This window comes from Oncorhynchus nerka, linkage group LG27 (assembly GCF_034236695.1).
Source record: "Oncorhynchus nerka isolate Pitt River linkage group LG27, Oner_Uvic_2.0, whole genome shotgun sequence".
Taxonomy (NCBI): Eukaryota; Metazoa; Chordata; class Actinopteri; order Salmoniformes; family Salmonidae; genus Oncorhynchus; species Oncorhynchus nerka.
The window spans coordinates 100,185,381-100,200,233 of NC_088422.1; the positions used below are offsets into that span (position 1 = coordinate 100,185,381).

The 14,853-nt window shown below is 44.2% G+C and overlaps 1 protein-coding gene across 1 annotated transcript; it reads left to right on the forward strand.

Moving 5' to 3' along the window:
* The first annotated feature begins 10,533 nt into the window (after positions 1-10,533).
* Positions 10,534-11,706, forward strand: LOC135565426 (C-C motif chemokine 3-like 1). Its single transcript, XM_065012464.1, has 3 exons — positions 10,534-10,963; positions 11,130-11,256; positions 11,399-11,706. The coding sequence occupies exons 1-3, from the start codon at positions 10,897-10,899 to the stop codon at positions 11,508-11,510; spliced, it is 306 nt and encodes a 101-aa protein (XP_064868536.1). The 5' UTR covers positions 10,534-10,896; the 3' UTR covers positions 11,511-11,706.
* Positions 11,707-14,853: the final 3,147 nt, after the last annotated feature.

A 14,853-nucleotide genomic window follows, 5' to 3' on the forward strand; every position in this document is an offset into this window, starting at 1 on the left:
TGGATTAGCCCGTTGGGTTGGTGTGGGCTTGGTGTGGATTAGCCCGTTGGGATGGTGTGGGCTTGGTGTGGATTAGCCCGTTGGGTTGGTGTGGGCTTGGTGTGGATTAGCTCGTTGGGTTGGTGTGGGCTTGGTGTGGATTAGCCCGTTGGGTTGGTGTGGGCTTGGTGTGGATTAGCCCGTTGGGTTGGTGTGGGCTTGGTGTGGATTAGCCCGTTGGGTTGGCGTGGGCCTGGTGTGGATTAGCCCGTTGGGATGGTGTGGGCTTGGTGTGGATTAGCCCGTTGGGTTGGTGTGGGTTTGGTGTGGATTAGCCCGTTGGGTTGGCGTGGGCTTGGTGTGGATTAGCCCGTTGGGATGGTGTGGGTTTGGTGTGGATTAGCCCGTTGGGTTGGTGTGGGCTTGGTGTGGATTAGCCCGTTGGGTTGGCGTGGGCTTGGTGTGGATTAGCCCGTTGGGATGGTGTGGGCTTGGTGTGGATTAGCCCGTTGGGATGGCGTGGGCTTGGTGTGGATTAGCCCGTTGGGTTGGTGTGGGCTTGGTGTGGATTAGCCCGTTGGGATGGTGTGGGCTTGGTGTGGATTAGCCCGTTGGGTTGGTGTGGGCTTGGTGTGGATTAGCCCGTTGGGTTGGTGTGGGCTTGGTGTGGATTAGCTCGTTGGGTTGGTGTGGGCTTGGTGTGGATTAGCCCGTTGGGTTGGCGTGGGCTTGGTGTGGATTAGCCCGTTGGGATGGTGTGGGCTTGGTGTGGATTAGCCCGTTGGGATGGCGTGGGCTTGGTGTGGATTAGCCCGTTGGGTTGGTGTGGGCTTGGTGTGGATTAGTCCGTTGGGATGGTGTGGGCTTGGTGTGGATTAGCCCGTTGGGTTGGTGTGGGCTTGGTGTGGATTAGCCCGTTTGGATGGTGTGGGCTTGGTGTGGACTAGCCCGTTGGGATGGTGTGCTCTTCATGTGGTCTTGGTGTGGACTAGCCCGTTGGGATGGTGTGCTCTTTATGTGGTCTTGGTGTGGACTAGCCCGTTGGGATGGTGTGCTCTTCATGTGGTCTTGGTGTGGTCTAGCCCGTTGGGATGGTGTGCTCTTCATGTGGTCTTGGTGTGGACTAGCCCGTTGGGATGGTGTGCTCTTCATGTGGTCTTGGTGTGGACTAGCCCGTTGGGATGGTGTGCTCTTCATGTGGTCTTGGTGTGGACTAGCCCGTTGGGATGGTGTGCTCTTTATGTGGTCTTGGTGTGGACTAGCCCGTTGGGATGGTGTGCTCTTCATGTGGTCTTGGTGTGGACTAGCCCGTTGGGATGGTGTGCTCTTCATGTGGTCTTGGTGTGGACTAGCCCGTTGGGATGGTGTGCTCTTTATTTGTTCTTGGTGTGGACTAGCCCGTTGGGATGGTGTGGGCTTGGTGTGGACTAACCCATTGGGTTGGTGTGGGCTTGGTGTGGACTAGCCCGTTGGGATGGTGTGGGCTTGGTGTGGATTAGCCTGTTGGGATGGTGTGGGCTTGGTGTGGACTAGCCCGTTGGGATGGTGTGCTCTTTATGTGGTCTTGGTGTGGACCAGCCCATTGGAATGGTGTGGGCTTGGTGTGGACTAGCCCGTTGGGATGGTGTGCTCTTCATGTGGTCTTGGTGTGGACTAGCCCGTTGGGATGGTGTGCTCTTTATGTGTTCTTGGTGTGGACTAGCCCGTTGGGATGGTGTGGGCTTGGTGTGGACTAACCCATTGGGTTGGTGTGGGCTTGGTGTGGACTAGCCCGTTGGGATGGTGTGGGCTTGGTGTGGATTAGCCTGTTGGGATGGTGTGGGCTTGGTGTGGACTAGCCCGTTGGGATGGTGTGCTCTTTATGTGGTCTTGGTGTGGACCAGCCCATTGGAATGGTGTGGGCTTGGTGTGGACTAGCCCGTGCCCACATGGGGCAAATGGGGTCATGTTTGCTGGGTGGTAACTGTAGTTTGTTTCAATTCATTTATTCATAAATTCATTCATTTGTTAATTTATTTATTCCTTCATTCACTTCTCTGAGCAGGCATTTAAAAGTTATTCTGTATTTTAATGAAAATGTTTGTTATTTGCATGCCAGTTCAGTTACTGTCAGTCCCTCCCTGTTTCCACCAGTAACTATGTGCAGTACTGTGAACTCTGGCTTCAAGTTATTACAAACATTTTGAGAATGACAATGAGCGAAGAGTGCTGCAGTGTTTGTTCTTAGAAAAGCCGCAGTCATTTGCATCATACGAAGTTCTGGTGACAGAACAGGGAAGTGAGAGTTATTTTAAAAAGTGACGTCTCTCTTTACTTGAGTCTTTCTGAACTGAACAAAAATAGGATACTTGGTTCAGTGCGTGTGTCAGCAAAATATGCATTTTCACTTGAAACTTATTTACGTCACACCCTGATCTGTTTCACCTGTCCTTGTGATTGTCTCCACCCCCCTCCAGGTGTCGCCCATCTTCCCCATTATCCCCTGGGTATTTATACCTGTGTTCTCTGTTTGTCTGTTGCCAGTTTGTCTTGTTTGTCAAGTCAACCAGCGGTTTTGTGTCAGCTCAGCTCTTCCCTCGTCCTCCTGGTTTTTAACCCCTGCCTGTCCTGACGCTGTACCCACCTGTCAGACCACTCTGCCTGCCCCTGAGCCTGCATGCCGTCCTGTACCTTTGCCCCTTTTGCTGCTATAAACATTGTTACTGCGACACGGTCTGCATCTGGGTCTTACCTTGATCCCTGATAATTTAATGATATAGAAAGAGAGCCATCAGTCAGTATGATTGTATAGACAGATGGGTCAGTCAGTATGATTGTATAGACAGATGGGTCAGTCAGTATGATTGAATAACAGATGGGTGAGTCAGTATGATTGTATAACAGATGGGTCAGTCAGTGTGATTGTAGAGCCAGATGGGTCAGTCAGTATGATTGTAGATACAGATGGGTCAGTCAGTATGATTGTATAACAGATGGGTCAGTCAGTATGATTGTATAACAGATGCGTCAGTCAGTATGATTGTAGAGCCAGATGGGTCAGTCAGTATGATTGTAGAGACAGATGGGTCAGTCAGTATGATTGTATAGACAGATGGGTCAGTCAGTATGATTGTATAACAGATGGGTCAGTCAGTATGATTGTAGAGCCAGATGGGTCAGTCAGTATGATTGTAGAGCCAGATGGGTCAGTCAGTATGATTGTAGAGCCAGATGGGTCAGTCTGTATGATTGTATAGACAGATGGGTCAGTCAGTATGATTGTAGAGCCAGATGGGTCAGTCTGTATGATTGTATAGACAGATGGGTCAGTCAGTATGATTGTAGAGCCAGATGGGTCAGTCAGTATGATTGTATAACAGATGGGTCAGTCAGTATGATTGTAGAGCCAGATGGGTCAGTCAGTATGATTGTAGAGCCAGATGGGTCAGTCAGTATGATTGTAGAGACAGATGGGTCAGTCAGTATGATTGTATAACAGATGGGTCAGTCAGTATGATTGTAGAGCCAGATGGGTCAGTCAGTATGATTGTAGAGTCAGATGGGTCAGTCAGTATGATTGTATAACAGATGGGTCAGTCAGTATGATTGTATAACAGATGGGTCAGTCAGTATGATTACATATCAGGCCTACAGGAAGTCTTCTGTCATTTTGAATACAGAACATAATGGAATTATGGAAACATTTTTCTAGAATTTCTTGAAAATCAATTATACAGTTAAATTCTGTTTCTGCTGAGTGTGAAGTTTGTGTCAGTGTGGAGATTGTTACAGAGTCTACAGTAGTCTAGTGAAGTTGGTGTGAGTGTGGGGAGAGTACAGTAGTCTAGTGAAGTTGGTGTGAGTGTGGGGAGAGTACAGTAGTCTAGTGAAGTTGGTGTGAGTGTGGGGAGAGTACAGTAGTCTAGTGGAGTTGGTGTGAGTGTGGGGAGAGTACAGTAGTCTAGTGGAGTTGGTGTGAGTGTAGGGAGAGTACAGTAGTCTAGTGAAGTTGGTGTGAGTGTGGGGAGAGATACAGAGTCTAGTGAAGTTGGTGTGAGGGTGGGGAGAGTACAGTAGTCTAGTGGAGTTGGTGTGAGTGTGGGGAGAGTACAGTAGTCTAGTGAAGTTGGTGTGAGTGTGGGGAGAGATACAGAGTCTACAGTAGTCTAGTGAAGTTGGTGTGAGTGTGGGGAGAGATACAGAGTCTACAGGAGTCTAGTGAAGTTGGTGTGAGTGTAGGGAGAGATACATAGTCTACAGTAGTCTAGTGAAGTTGGTGTGAGTGTGGGGAGAGATACAGAGTCTACTGTAGTCTAGTGAAGTTGGTGTGAGTGTGGGGAGAGTACAGTAGTCTAGTGAAGTTGGTGTGAGTGTGGGGAGAGATACAGGAGTCTAGTGGAGTTTGTGTGAGTGTGGGGAGAGTACAGGAGTCTAGTGAAGTTGGTGTGAGTGTGGGGAGAGTACAGTAGTCTAGTGAAGTTGGTGTGAGTGTGGGGAGAGTACAGTAGTCTAGTGAAGTTGGTGTGAGTGTGGGGAGAGTACAGTAGTCTAGTGGAGTTGGTGTGAGTGTGGGGAGAGTACAGTAGTCTAGTGGAGTTGGTGTGAGTGTGGGGAGAGTACAGTAGTCTAGTGGAGTTGGTGTGAGTGTAGGGAGAGTACAGTAGTCTAGTGAAGTTGGTGTGAGTGTGGGGAGAGATACAGAGTCTAGTGAAGTTGGTGTGAGGGTGGGGAGAGTACAGTAGTCTAGTGGAGTTGGTGTGAGTGTGGGGAGAGTACAGTAGTCTAGTGGAGTTGGTGTGAGTGTGGGGAGAGATACAGAGTCTACAGGAGTCTAGTGAAGTTGGTGTGAGTGTAGGGAGAGATACAGAGTCTACAGTAGTCTAGTGAAGTTGGTGTGAGTATGGGGAGAGATACAGAGTCTACTGTAGTCTAGTGAAGTTGGTGTGAGTGTGGGGAGAGTACAGTAGTCTAGTGAAGTTGGTGTGAGTGTGGGGAGAGTACAGGAGTCTAGTGAAGTTGGTGTGAGTGTGGGGAGAGTACAGGAGTCTAGTGAAGTTGGTGTGAGTGTGGGGAGAGATACAGAGTATACAGTAGTCTAGTGAAGTTGGTGTGAGTGTGGGGAGAGTACAGGAGTCTAGTGAAGTTGGTGTGAGTGTGGGGAGAGATACAGAGTCTACAGGAGTCTAGTGAAGTTGTTGTGAGTGTGGGGAGAGATACAGAGTCTACAGTAGTCTAGTGAAGTTGGTGTGAGTGTGGGGAGAGTACAGTAGTCTAGTGAAGTTGGTGTGAGTGTGGGGAGAGTACAGTAGTCTAGTGAAGTTGGTGTCAGTGTGGGGAGAGATACAGAGTCTACTGTAGTGTAGTGAAGTTGGTGTGAGTGTAGGGAGAGATACAGAGTCTACAGTAGTTTAGTGAAGTTGGTGTGAGTGTGGGGAGGGTACAGTAGTCTAGTGAAGTTGGTGTGAGTGTGGAGAGAGATACAGAGTCTACTGTAGTGTAGTGAAGTTGGTGTGAGTGTAGGGAGAGATACAGAGTCTACTGTAGTGTAGTGAAGTTGGTGTGAGTGTAGGGAGAGATACAGAGTCTACAGTAGTCTAGTGAAGTTGGTGTGAGTATGGGGAGAGATACAGAGTCTACAGTAGTCTAGTGAAGTTGGTGTGAGTGTGGGGAGAGATACAGAGTCTACAGTAGTCTAGTGAAGTTGGTGTGAGTGTGGGGAGAGTACAGTAGTCTTGTGAAGTTGGTGTGAGTGTGGGGAGAGTACAGTAGTCTAGTGAAGTTGGTGTGAGTATGGGGAGAGATACAGAGTCTACAGTAGTCTAGTGAAGTTGGTGTGAGTGTGGGGAGAGATACAGAGTCTACAGTAGTTTAGTGAAGTTGGTGTGAGTGTGGGGAGGGTACAGTAGTCTAGTGAAGTTGGTGTGAGTGTGGAGAGAGATACAGAGTCTACTGTAGTGTAGTGAAGTTGGTGTGAGTGTAGGAGAGATACAGAGTCTACTGTAGTGTAGTGAAGTTGGTGTGAGTGTAGGGAGAGATACAGAGTCTACAGTAGTCTAGTGAAGTTGGTGTGAGTATGGGGAGAGATACAGAGTCTACAGTAGTCTAGTGAAGTTGGTGTGAGTGTGGGGAGAGATACAGAGTCTACAGTAGTCTAGTGAAGTTGGTGTGAGTGTGGAGAGAGATACAGAGTCTACTGTAGTGTAGTGAAGTTGGTGTGAGTGTAGGGAGAGATACAGAGTCTACTGTAGTGTAGTGAAGTTGGTGTGAGTGTAGGGAGAGATACAGAGTCTACAGTAGTCTAGTGAAGTTGGTGTGAGTATGGGGAGAGATACAGAGTCTACAGTAGTCTAGTGAAGTTGGTGTGAGTGTGGGGAGAGATACAGAGTCTACAGTAGTCTAGTGAAGTTGGTGTGAGTGTGGGGAGAGTACAGTAGTCTTGTGAAGTTGGTGTGAGTGTGGGGAGAGTACAGTAGTCTAGTGAAGTTGGTGTGAGTATGGGGAGAGATACAGAGTCTACAGTAGTCTAGTGAAGTTGGTGTGAGTGTGGGGAGAGATACAGAGTCTACAGTAGTCTAGTGAAGTTGGTGTGAGTGTGGGGAGAGTACAGTAGTCTTGTGAAGTTGGTGTGAGTGTGGGGAGAGTACAGTAGTCTAGTGCAGTTGGTGTGAGTGTGGGGAGAGATACAGAGTCTACAGTAGTCTAGTGGAGTTGGTGTGAGTGTGGGGAGAGATACAGAGTCTACAGTAGTCTAGTCCAGTCCAAAACTGCCCGTAGCGTTTGTTAACTTGTTTCTAGAGCATGAGCGCACAATTGGCCCAGCGTCGTTCGGGTTCGGCCGGTGTAGTCCGTCATTATAGATACGAATATCCCTTTTACTGACCTGCCTAGTTAAATAAAGGTTCAATTTACTTTGTTCACAAGCATTTGAGTCAAATAAGCTTATATTCACAGTTGAACGTAGCTCATGAAGCATTTACAGTTGAAGTCGGAAGTTTATATACACTTAGGTTGGAGTCATTTAAACTCGTTTTTCAACCACTCCACACATTTCTTTGTTAACAAACAATAGTTTTGGCAAGTCAGTTAGGACATCTACTTTGTGCATAACACAAATAATTTTTTCAACAATTGTTTACAGACAGATTATTTCAGTTATAATTCACTGTATCACAATTCTAGGTGGTCAGAAGTTTACATACATTAAGTTGACTGTGCCTTTAAAAAGCTTAGAGTATTCCAGAATATTATGTCATGGCTTTAGAAGCTTCTGATAGGCTAATTGACATCATTTGAGTCAATTGGAGGTGTACCTGTGTATGTGTTTCAAGGCCTACCTTCAAACTCAGTGCCTCTTTTGCTTGACATCATGGGAAAATCAAAAGAAAACAGCCAAGATCTCAGAAAAAAACATTGTAGACCTCCACAAGTCTGGTTCATCCTTGGGAGCAATTTCCAAACGTCTGAAGGTACCATGTTCATCTGTACAAACAATAGTATGCAAGTATAAACACCATGGGACCACGTAGCCATCATACTGCTCAGGAAGGAGACGCGTTCTGTCTCCTAGAGATGAACGTACTTTGGTGCGAATAGTGCAAATCAATCCCAGAACAACAGCAAAGGACCTTGTTAAGATGCTGGAGGAAACAGGTACAGAAGTATCTATATATAGAGTAAAACAAGTCCTATATCAACATAATCTGAAAGGCCACTCAGCAAGGAAGAAGCCACTGCTCCAAAACCGCCATAAAAAAGCCAGACTACGCTTTGCAGCTGCACATGGGGACAAGGATCATACTTTTTGGAGAAATGTCCTCTGGTCTGATGAAACTGTTTGGCCATAATGACCATCGTTATGTTTGGAGGAAAAAGGGGGAGGCTTGCAAGCCGAAGAACACCTTCCCAATCATGAAGCACGGGGTCATGTTGTGGGGGTGCTTTGCTGCAGGAGGGACTGGTGCACTTCACAAAATAGATGGCATCATGAGGTAGGGAAATTATGTGGATATACTGAAGCAACATCTCAAGACATCAGTCAGGAAGTTTAATCTTGGTCGCAAATGGATCTTCCAAATGTACAATGACCCCAAGCATACTTCCAAAGTTGTGGCACAATGGCTTAAGGACAACAAAGTCAAGGTATTGGAGTGGCCATCACAAAGCCCTGACCTCAATCCTATAGAAAATGTGTTTACAGAACTGAAAGAACATGTGCGAGCAAGGAGCCCTACCAACCTGACTTAGTTACACCAGCTCTGTCTGGAGGAATGGACCAAAATTCACCCAACTTATTGTGGGAAGCTTGTGGAAGGCTATCCTAAACATTTGACCCGAATTAAACAATTTAAAGGCAATGCTACCAAATACCAATTGAGTGTATGTAAACTTTTGACCCACTGGGAATTTGATGAAAGAAATAAAAGCTTAAATATATAATTCTCTACTATTATTCTGACATTTCACATTCTTAAAATAAAAGTGGTGATCCTAACTGACCTAAAACAGGGAATTTTACTAGGATTACATGTCAGGAATTGTGAAAAACTGAGTTTACATTTATTTAGCCACGGTGTACGTAATCTGAGTTTACATTTATTTAGCCACGGTGTACGTAATCTGAGTTTACATTTATTTAGCCACGGTGTACGTAATCTGAGTTTACATTTATTTAGCCACGGTGTACGTAATCTGAGTTTACATTTATTTAGCCACGGTGTACGTAATCTGAGTTTACATTTATTTAGCTACGGTGTACGTAATCTGAGTTTACATTTATTTAGCCACGGTGTACGTAATCTGAGTTTACATTTATTTAGCCACGGTGTACGTAATCTGAGTTTACATTTATTTAGCCACGGTGTACGTAATCTGAGTTTACATTTATTTAGCCACGGTGTACGTAATCTGAGTTTACATTTATTTAGCCACGGTGTACGTAATCTGAGTTTACATTTATTTAGCCACGGTGTACGTAATCTGAGTTTACATTTATTTAGCCACGGTGTACGTAATCTTCCGACATCAACTGTATAAGTTATATTCCTCAAGTATCAATGCGTGTTTATAACTATTTTGTTCATCCAAAAATGGAATTCACAGATTGCTTGGCACTCAGCATTAAAGGGGCAAAGAGGCTTTGGGCCCCATTTTTGGGGCTTTTGTTATGACTCGACCTGGGAACGAACCACCAACCTTCCTTCCACCAACCTTACTGGGAATGAACCACCAACCTTCCTGGGAACGAACCACCAACCTTCCTGGGAACGAACCACCAACCTTCCTTCCACCAACCTTACTGGGAACGAACCACCAACCTTCCTGGGAACGAACCACCAACCTTCCTTCCACCAACCTTACTGGGAACGAACCACCAACCTTCCTTCCACCAACCTTACTGGGAACGAACCACCAACCTTCCTTCCACCAACCTTACTGGGAACGAACCACCAACCTTCCTTCCACCAACCTTCCTGGGAACGAACCACCAACCTTCCTGGGAACGAACCACCAACATTCCTTCCACCAACCTTACTGGGAACGAACCACCAACCTTCCTTCCACCAACCTTACTGGGAACGAACCACCAACCTTCCTGGGAACGAACCACCAACCTTCCTTCCACCAACCTTCCTGGGAACGAACCACCAACCTTCCTTCCACCAACCTTCCTGGGAACAAACCACCAACCTTCCTGGGAACGAACAACCAACCTTCCTTCCACCAACCTTCCTGGGAACGAACCACCAACCTTCCTTCCACCAACCTTCCTGGGAACGAACCACCAACCTTCCTGGGAACGAACCACCAACCTTCCTTCCACCAACCTTCCTGGGAACGAACCACCAACCTTCCTTCCACCAACCTTCCTGGGAACGAACCACCAACCTTCCTTCCACCAACCTTCCTGGGAACAAACCACCAACCTTCCTTCCACCAACCTTCCTGGGAACGAACCACCAACCTTCCTGGGAACGAACCACCAACCTTCCTTCCACCAACCTTCCTGGGAACGAACCACCAACCTTCCTTCCACCAACCTTCCTGGGAACGAACCACCAACCTTCCAAACTGAGGGAAGACACAAATCACACCACACTAAATCTGAGATGAATTGATATAAAAAGACTCTATGATTAATTTCACTATGATGTAAAGGTTAACAGTATGCTACAGGTTTTAAATCAAAATACACACATCCTAAAATCTGCAATTAAATATTGAAAGACACATAGTTGATTTCAAGTATTACTTACAAACTAGTTGGTTATGATGTAGAGAACTTATTTTCATTTGAATTGTTCTTGTATTTGATGTAATGTATCATATAGTATATAGTCCACTTTAATATCCTTCCTTTGATATGCAATTCTCCAGTAAATGTATTCTGAGTATTTCAGAAAATAGCAACGCTGCTGAACATCCTGGAGGAAACAGAGTTACAGAGAATTGAAGAAGAGGAACCTGAAGGGCAGCATGTTGGTTCTTAGAAAGATATTCAGAGTAAATGAAGGAATAGAGGGGAGATTCCCCCATCAATTGTCAATGGGTCTGATGGACCAGCTCTCTGTATAAAAGACAGGTCAGATCAGACCTCAGACATAGAACCAGAGCATCAGCTAGACTTCTGACACAGAACCAGACCAGAGCATCAGAGACCAGAGCATAAGAGACCAGAACATCAGAGACCAGAACATCAGAGACCAGAACATCAGAGACCACAACATCAGGGACCAGAGCATCAGCTAGACTTCTGACACTGAACCAGACCAGAGGTTCAGCTAGACCTCTGACATAAAACCAGACTAGAGCATCAGACACTAGAGCATCAGACACTAGAGCATCAGACACTAGAGCATCAGAGACTAGAGCATCAGAGACCAGAACATCAGAGAACATCTCAGACAATACAATCTTCAGCATCTCAACCATCTCTGAACCATGAAGACTCTGACTGCTCTACTCCTCCTGGGACTGCTCTGCTCCCTGCATACGACGTCTGCAGTGTGTGTGTGTGTGTGTGTGTGTGTGTGTGTGTGTGTGTGTGTGTGTGTGTGTGTTTGTGTACAGTGTGTGTACAGTGTGTGTGTACAGTATGCATATGAGTGTATAGGAAGAAGCACCACAGGAGATGCCTGTGTTGACCAGTGAGTGTGATCATTCTTGGTTTCCAGCTGTCATGGGGATTTCAGCAATGACTGCCAGAGACTGCTGTGTGAAGTTCTCCCAGAGGAGGATCCCTCTTGGTGCAGTGGTTTCAGTTTCTAGAACCCCTAGTAGCTGCCCTCGCCAAGCACTGGTGTAAGTTAACCACCACACACACACACACACACACACACACACACACACACACACACACACACACACACACACACACACACACAGAGACACCACTAGGCTACCCTGCCGCCCCTAATATATGTGTGTTGTTTATTGGTTGCAGGTTTACAACAAAGAAAGGGAATAGATTTTGTGTCGACCAATCTCAGGCCTGGGTCCAGAGTCATGTGACCAAGATTAAGAGCAGATCCTTGTCTCTGCCAGGACAACGATGATGTCATCAACCACCGCCACCACAAACTCACTGCAATAACTGTCAAGAAAAAATATATTATATTTTTTGTTGTACATACAGTAATATTATTTCATTCTTATTTATTTACACTACTGTGAAGTAACTGTATTTTAAAATTGTTTTATCAACATTTTTTTTCTTCTTTTCAGCAATAAAGCTAAATAATTTTAACATTTTAATAACGAAGTTAATTGTATTCTTATTGTGGTATTCATACTTTGATTACAAAAGCTTCACATTTTGTGAGTGCGAGTTCTTCACAACTACTTGAGCCGTGCTGCCAGTTACATGGACAGATATCAACTATTTCCATAGACTAGAGACCAGCAGATTCAGCATGTTGGTTGTGTCTTCTTTCAGGAAACAGTTCATGTGTTAGAACTCATGGAACTACAGAGAACTCTGTTTCCAAGACAACAGAGGTCAACAGTCAGGAACACAGAAACAGAATAAACTGTTCAACTCAACTCCAACAAAACTCTTAGATATATGTTTAACTGTCACATACTCCAGATTGGTGAAATGTGCTGTCTTTCACTTTCCCTTCCTCATTGCCAAGTTGTGAAATTTAAATCACAACCTAACAGGTCTATAACTCTGAACATTAACCAACAACCTAACAGGTCTATAACTCTGAACATTAACCAACAACCTAACAGGTCTATAACTCTGAACATTAACCAACAACCTAACAGGTCTATAACTCTGAACATTAACCAACAACCTAACAGGTCTATAACTCTGAACATTAACCAACAACCTAACAGGTCTGTAACTCTGAACATTAACCAACAACCTAACAGGTCTATAACTCTGAACATTAACCAACAACCTAACAGGTCTATAACTCTGTGAACATTAACCAACAACCTAACAGGTCTATAACTCTGTGAACATTAACCAACAACCTAACAGGTCTATAACTCTGTGAACATTAACCAACAACCTAACAGGTCTATAACTCTGAACATTAACCAACAACCTAACAGGTCTATAACTCTGAACATTAACCAACAACCTAACAGGTCTATAACTCTGAACATTAACCAACAACCTAACAGGTCTATAACTCTGAACATTAACCAACAACCTAACAGGTCTATAACTCTGAACATTAACCAACAACCTAACAGGTCTATAACTCTGAACATTAACCAACAACCTAACAGGTCTATAACTCTGAACATTAACCAACAACCTAACAGGTCTATAACTCTGAACATTAACCAACAACCTAACAGGTCTATAACTCTGAACATTAACCAACAACCTAACAGGTCTATAACTCTGAACATTAACCAACAACCTAACAGGTCTATAATTCTGTGAACTTTAACCAACAACCTAACAGGTCTGTAACTCTGAACATGAACCAACAACCTAACAGGTCTGTAACTCTGAACATGAACCAACAACCTAACAGGTCTGTAACTCTGAACATTAACCAACAACCTAACAGGTCTGTAACTCTGAACATTAACCAACAACCTAACAGGTCTATAACTCTGAACATTAACCAACAACCTAACAGGTCTATAACTCTGAACATTAAACAACAACCTAACATGTCTATAACTCTGAACATTAACCAACAACCTAACAGGTCTATAACTCTGTTTGACAACCTAACAGGTCTGTAACTCTGTTTGACAACCTAACAGGTCTGTAACTCTGTTTGACAACCTATTGTAAGATCTTGTGAGAATGTTAGAACCAATGCATAATGTACATATGAATGCTCAGCAAGCAATTCTACACAAGTTGTTATTGTCAGCAGTGCTGAAGTGAGTCCTACTTTTGACCAGAGAAGAGGAACAGAAATTGAGGGATGGGCTTTTCATGGTTGAGTTGTTATGTAATAGCTGTTTATATATAATGAGAGAACAGAACTCAGACATAGAACGCGACTAGAACATCAGATACCAGATCAGACAATACAATCTTCAGCATCTCAACCATCTCTGAACCATGAAGACCCAGACTGCTCTGCTCCCTCCATATGACGTGTGTGTGTGTGTGTGTGTGTGTGTGTGTGTGTGTGTGTGTGTGTGTGTGTGTGTGTGTGTGTGTGTGTGTGTGTGTGTGTGTGTGTGTGTGTGTGTGTGTGTGTGTGTGTGTGTGTGTGTGTATATCTTGATTTTTTTGGTCTTCACCAATTCATTTTTATTTGTTTTCTGAGGTCAAGCGGCAGATTCATGATCTATTGTCTGAATGATCTGCTTTCTACCATTTAGCGAGAGGCAGGACCTGTTTCTATAGAAGAAAAGTCCATTTTAATTCTCAGCTTCTCAGCTAACTCATCAATGTGTTTTATAAAAGACAGCTTTTCATCTATCCAGATGCCCAGGTATTTGTGAGCAGGTACACGATCAATATGAAGAACCATCCAAAGTACATATGCTGAAATCATCGTAGTTGTTTTTATGTGCTCTAGAGAACAACATGTATTTCGTTTTTTACTTGCGTTCAATACTAATTTCAGGTCAATTGAGAGTTGTTCTGTAAGACAATGAAGGCAGACTGTGGTTCAGATAGAGGTCAACGTTGGGGTCAATAGCATACACAACACTATCAACGGCATACAAGTGTAGGTTACAGTTTGTTTTACAGACAAGTCAATATTTTTGATACAAACAGTAAAGAGTACAGGACCCAGAATCGACCCCTGTGGGACACCTTTCTTAATATCAAGGAAACCCGATTTAGCATCATCCGTAGATACACATTGAGCTCTATCTGTCAAGTAATTGTTTAAACCAGTTACATGCAGCCTGGTCTAGGCCAACTGAGGAAATTAGCAATGAGTGATCAATAGTATCAAATATTCTACTAATCTATACTAGCCTACTTATATTGATTAATCGTTACATGAAATTAAATTAACCAAAATGTGAAATCATACACGAACCAATGTTATTTTATAAACTTACCTCTGAAATAAAACTCATTTTGAGGATCTTTCTATCCTATGCAGAGTGATTGTAGTAAGTAACATAGCTTACATTTGGTTGATTAAATTATTATGCTGTTAAAAGGGGCAGTACAGTGAAAAACGTGATTGTCCTATTTATTTTTTAAATTATATTTCCACTCTATGAGGTCGAAATAACACTGAAATTGTGAACATTACGATAATGCCTTTTTAGTGTCATCTTTTTGGAGAGAGAGAAGAAAAAAAAAATTGCCTGGAATTTCATTCTGTTTTGGCGGGATGGAGTTATTGGCTCACAGCAATGACATCACAATCAGATTATTATGACCAATGACCAGTCATCTTTTATTTGCATATGTCTCCTCCTACCTTGAAGGGGTCGGCTCTAGAC

Bases quoted from the DNA above. Each gene is read 5' to 3' on its own strand.
- LOC135565426 (XM_065012464.1), top strand. From the start codon at position 10,897: ATGAAGACTCTGACTGCTCTACTCCTCCTGGGACTGCTCTGCTCCCTG. The intron at 10,964-11,129 runs GTGTGTGTGTGT...CTTGGTTTCCAG, and splicing joins GCATACGACGTCTGCAGTGT to CTGTCATGGGGATTTCAGCA. The intron at 11,257-11,398 runs GTAAGTTAACCA...TATTGGTTGCAG, and splicing joins TGCCCTCGCCAAGCACTGGT to GTTTACAACAAAGAAAGGGA.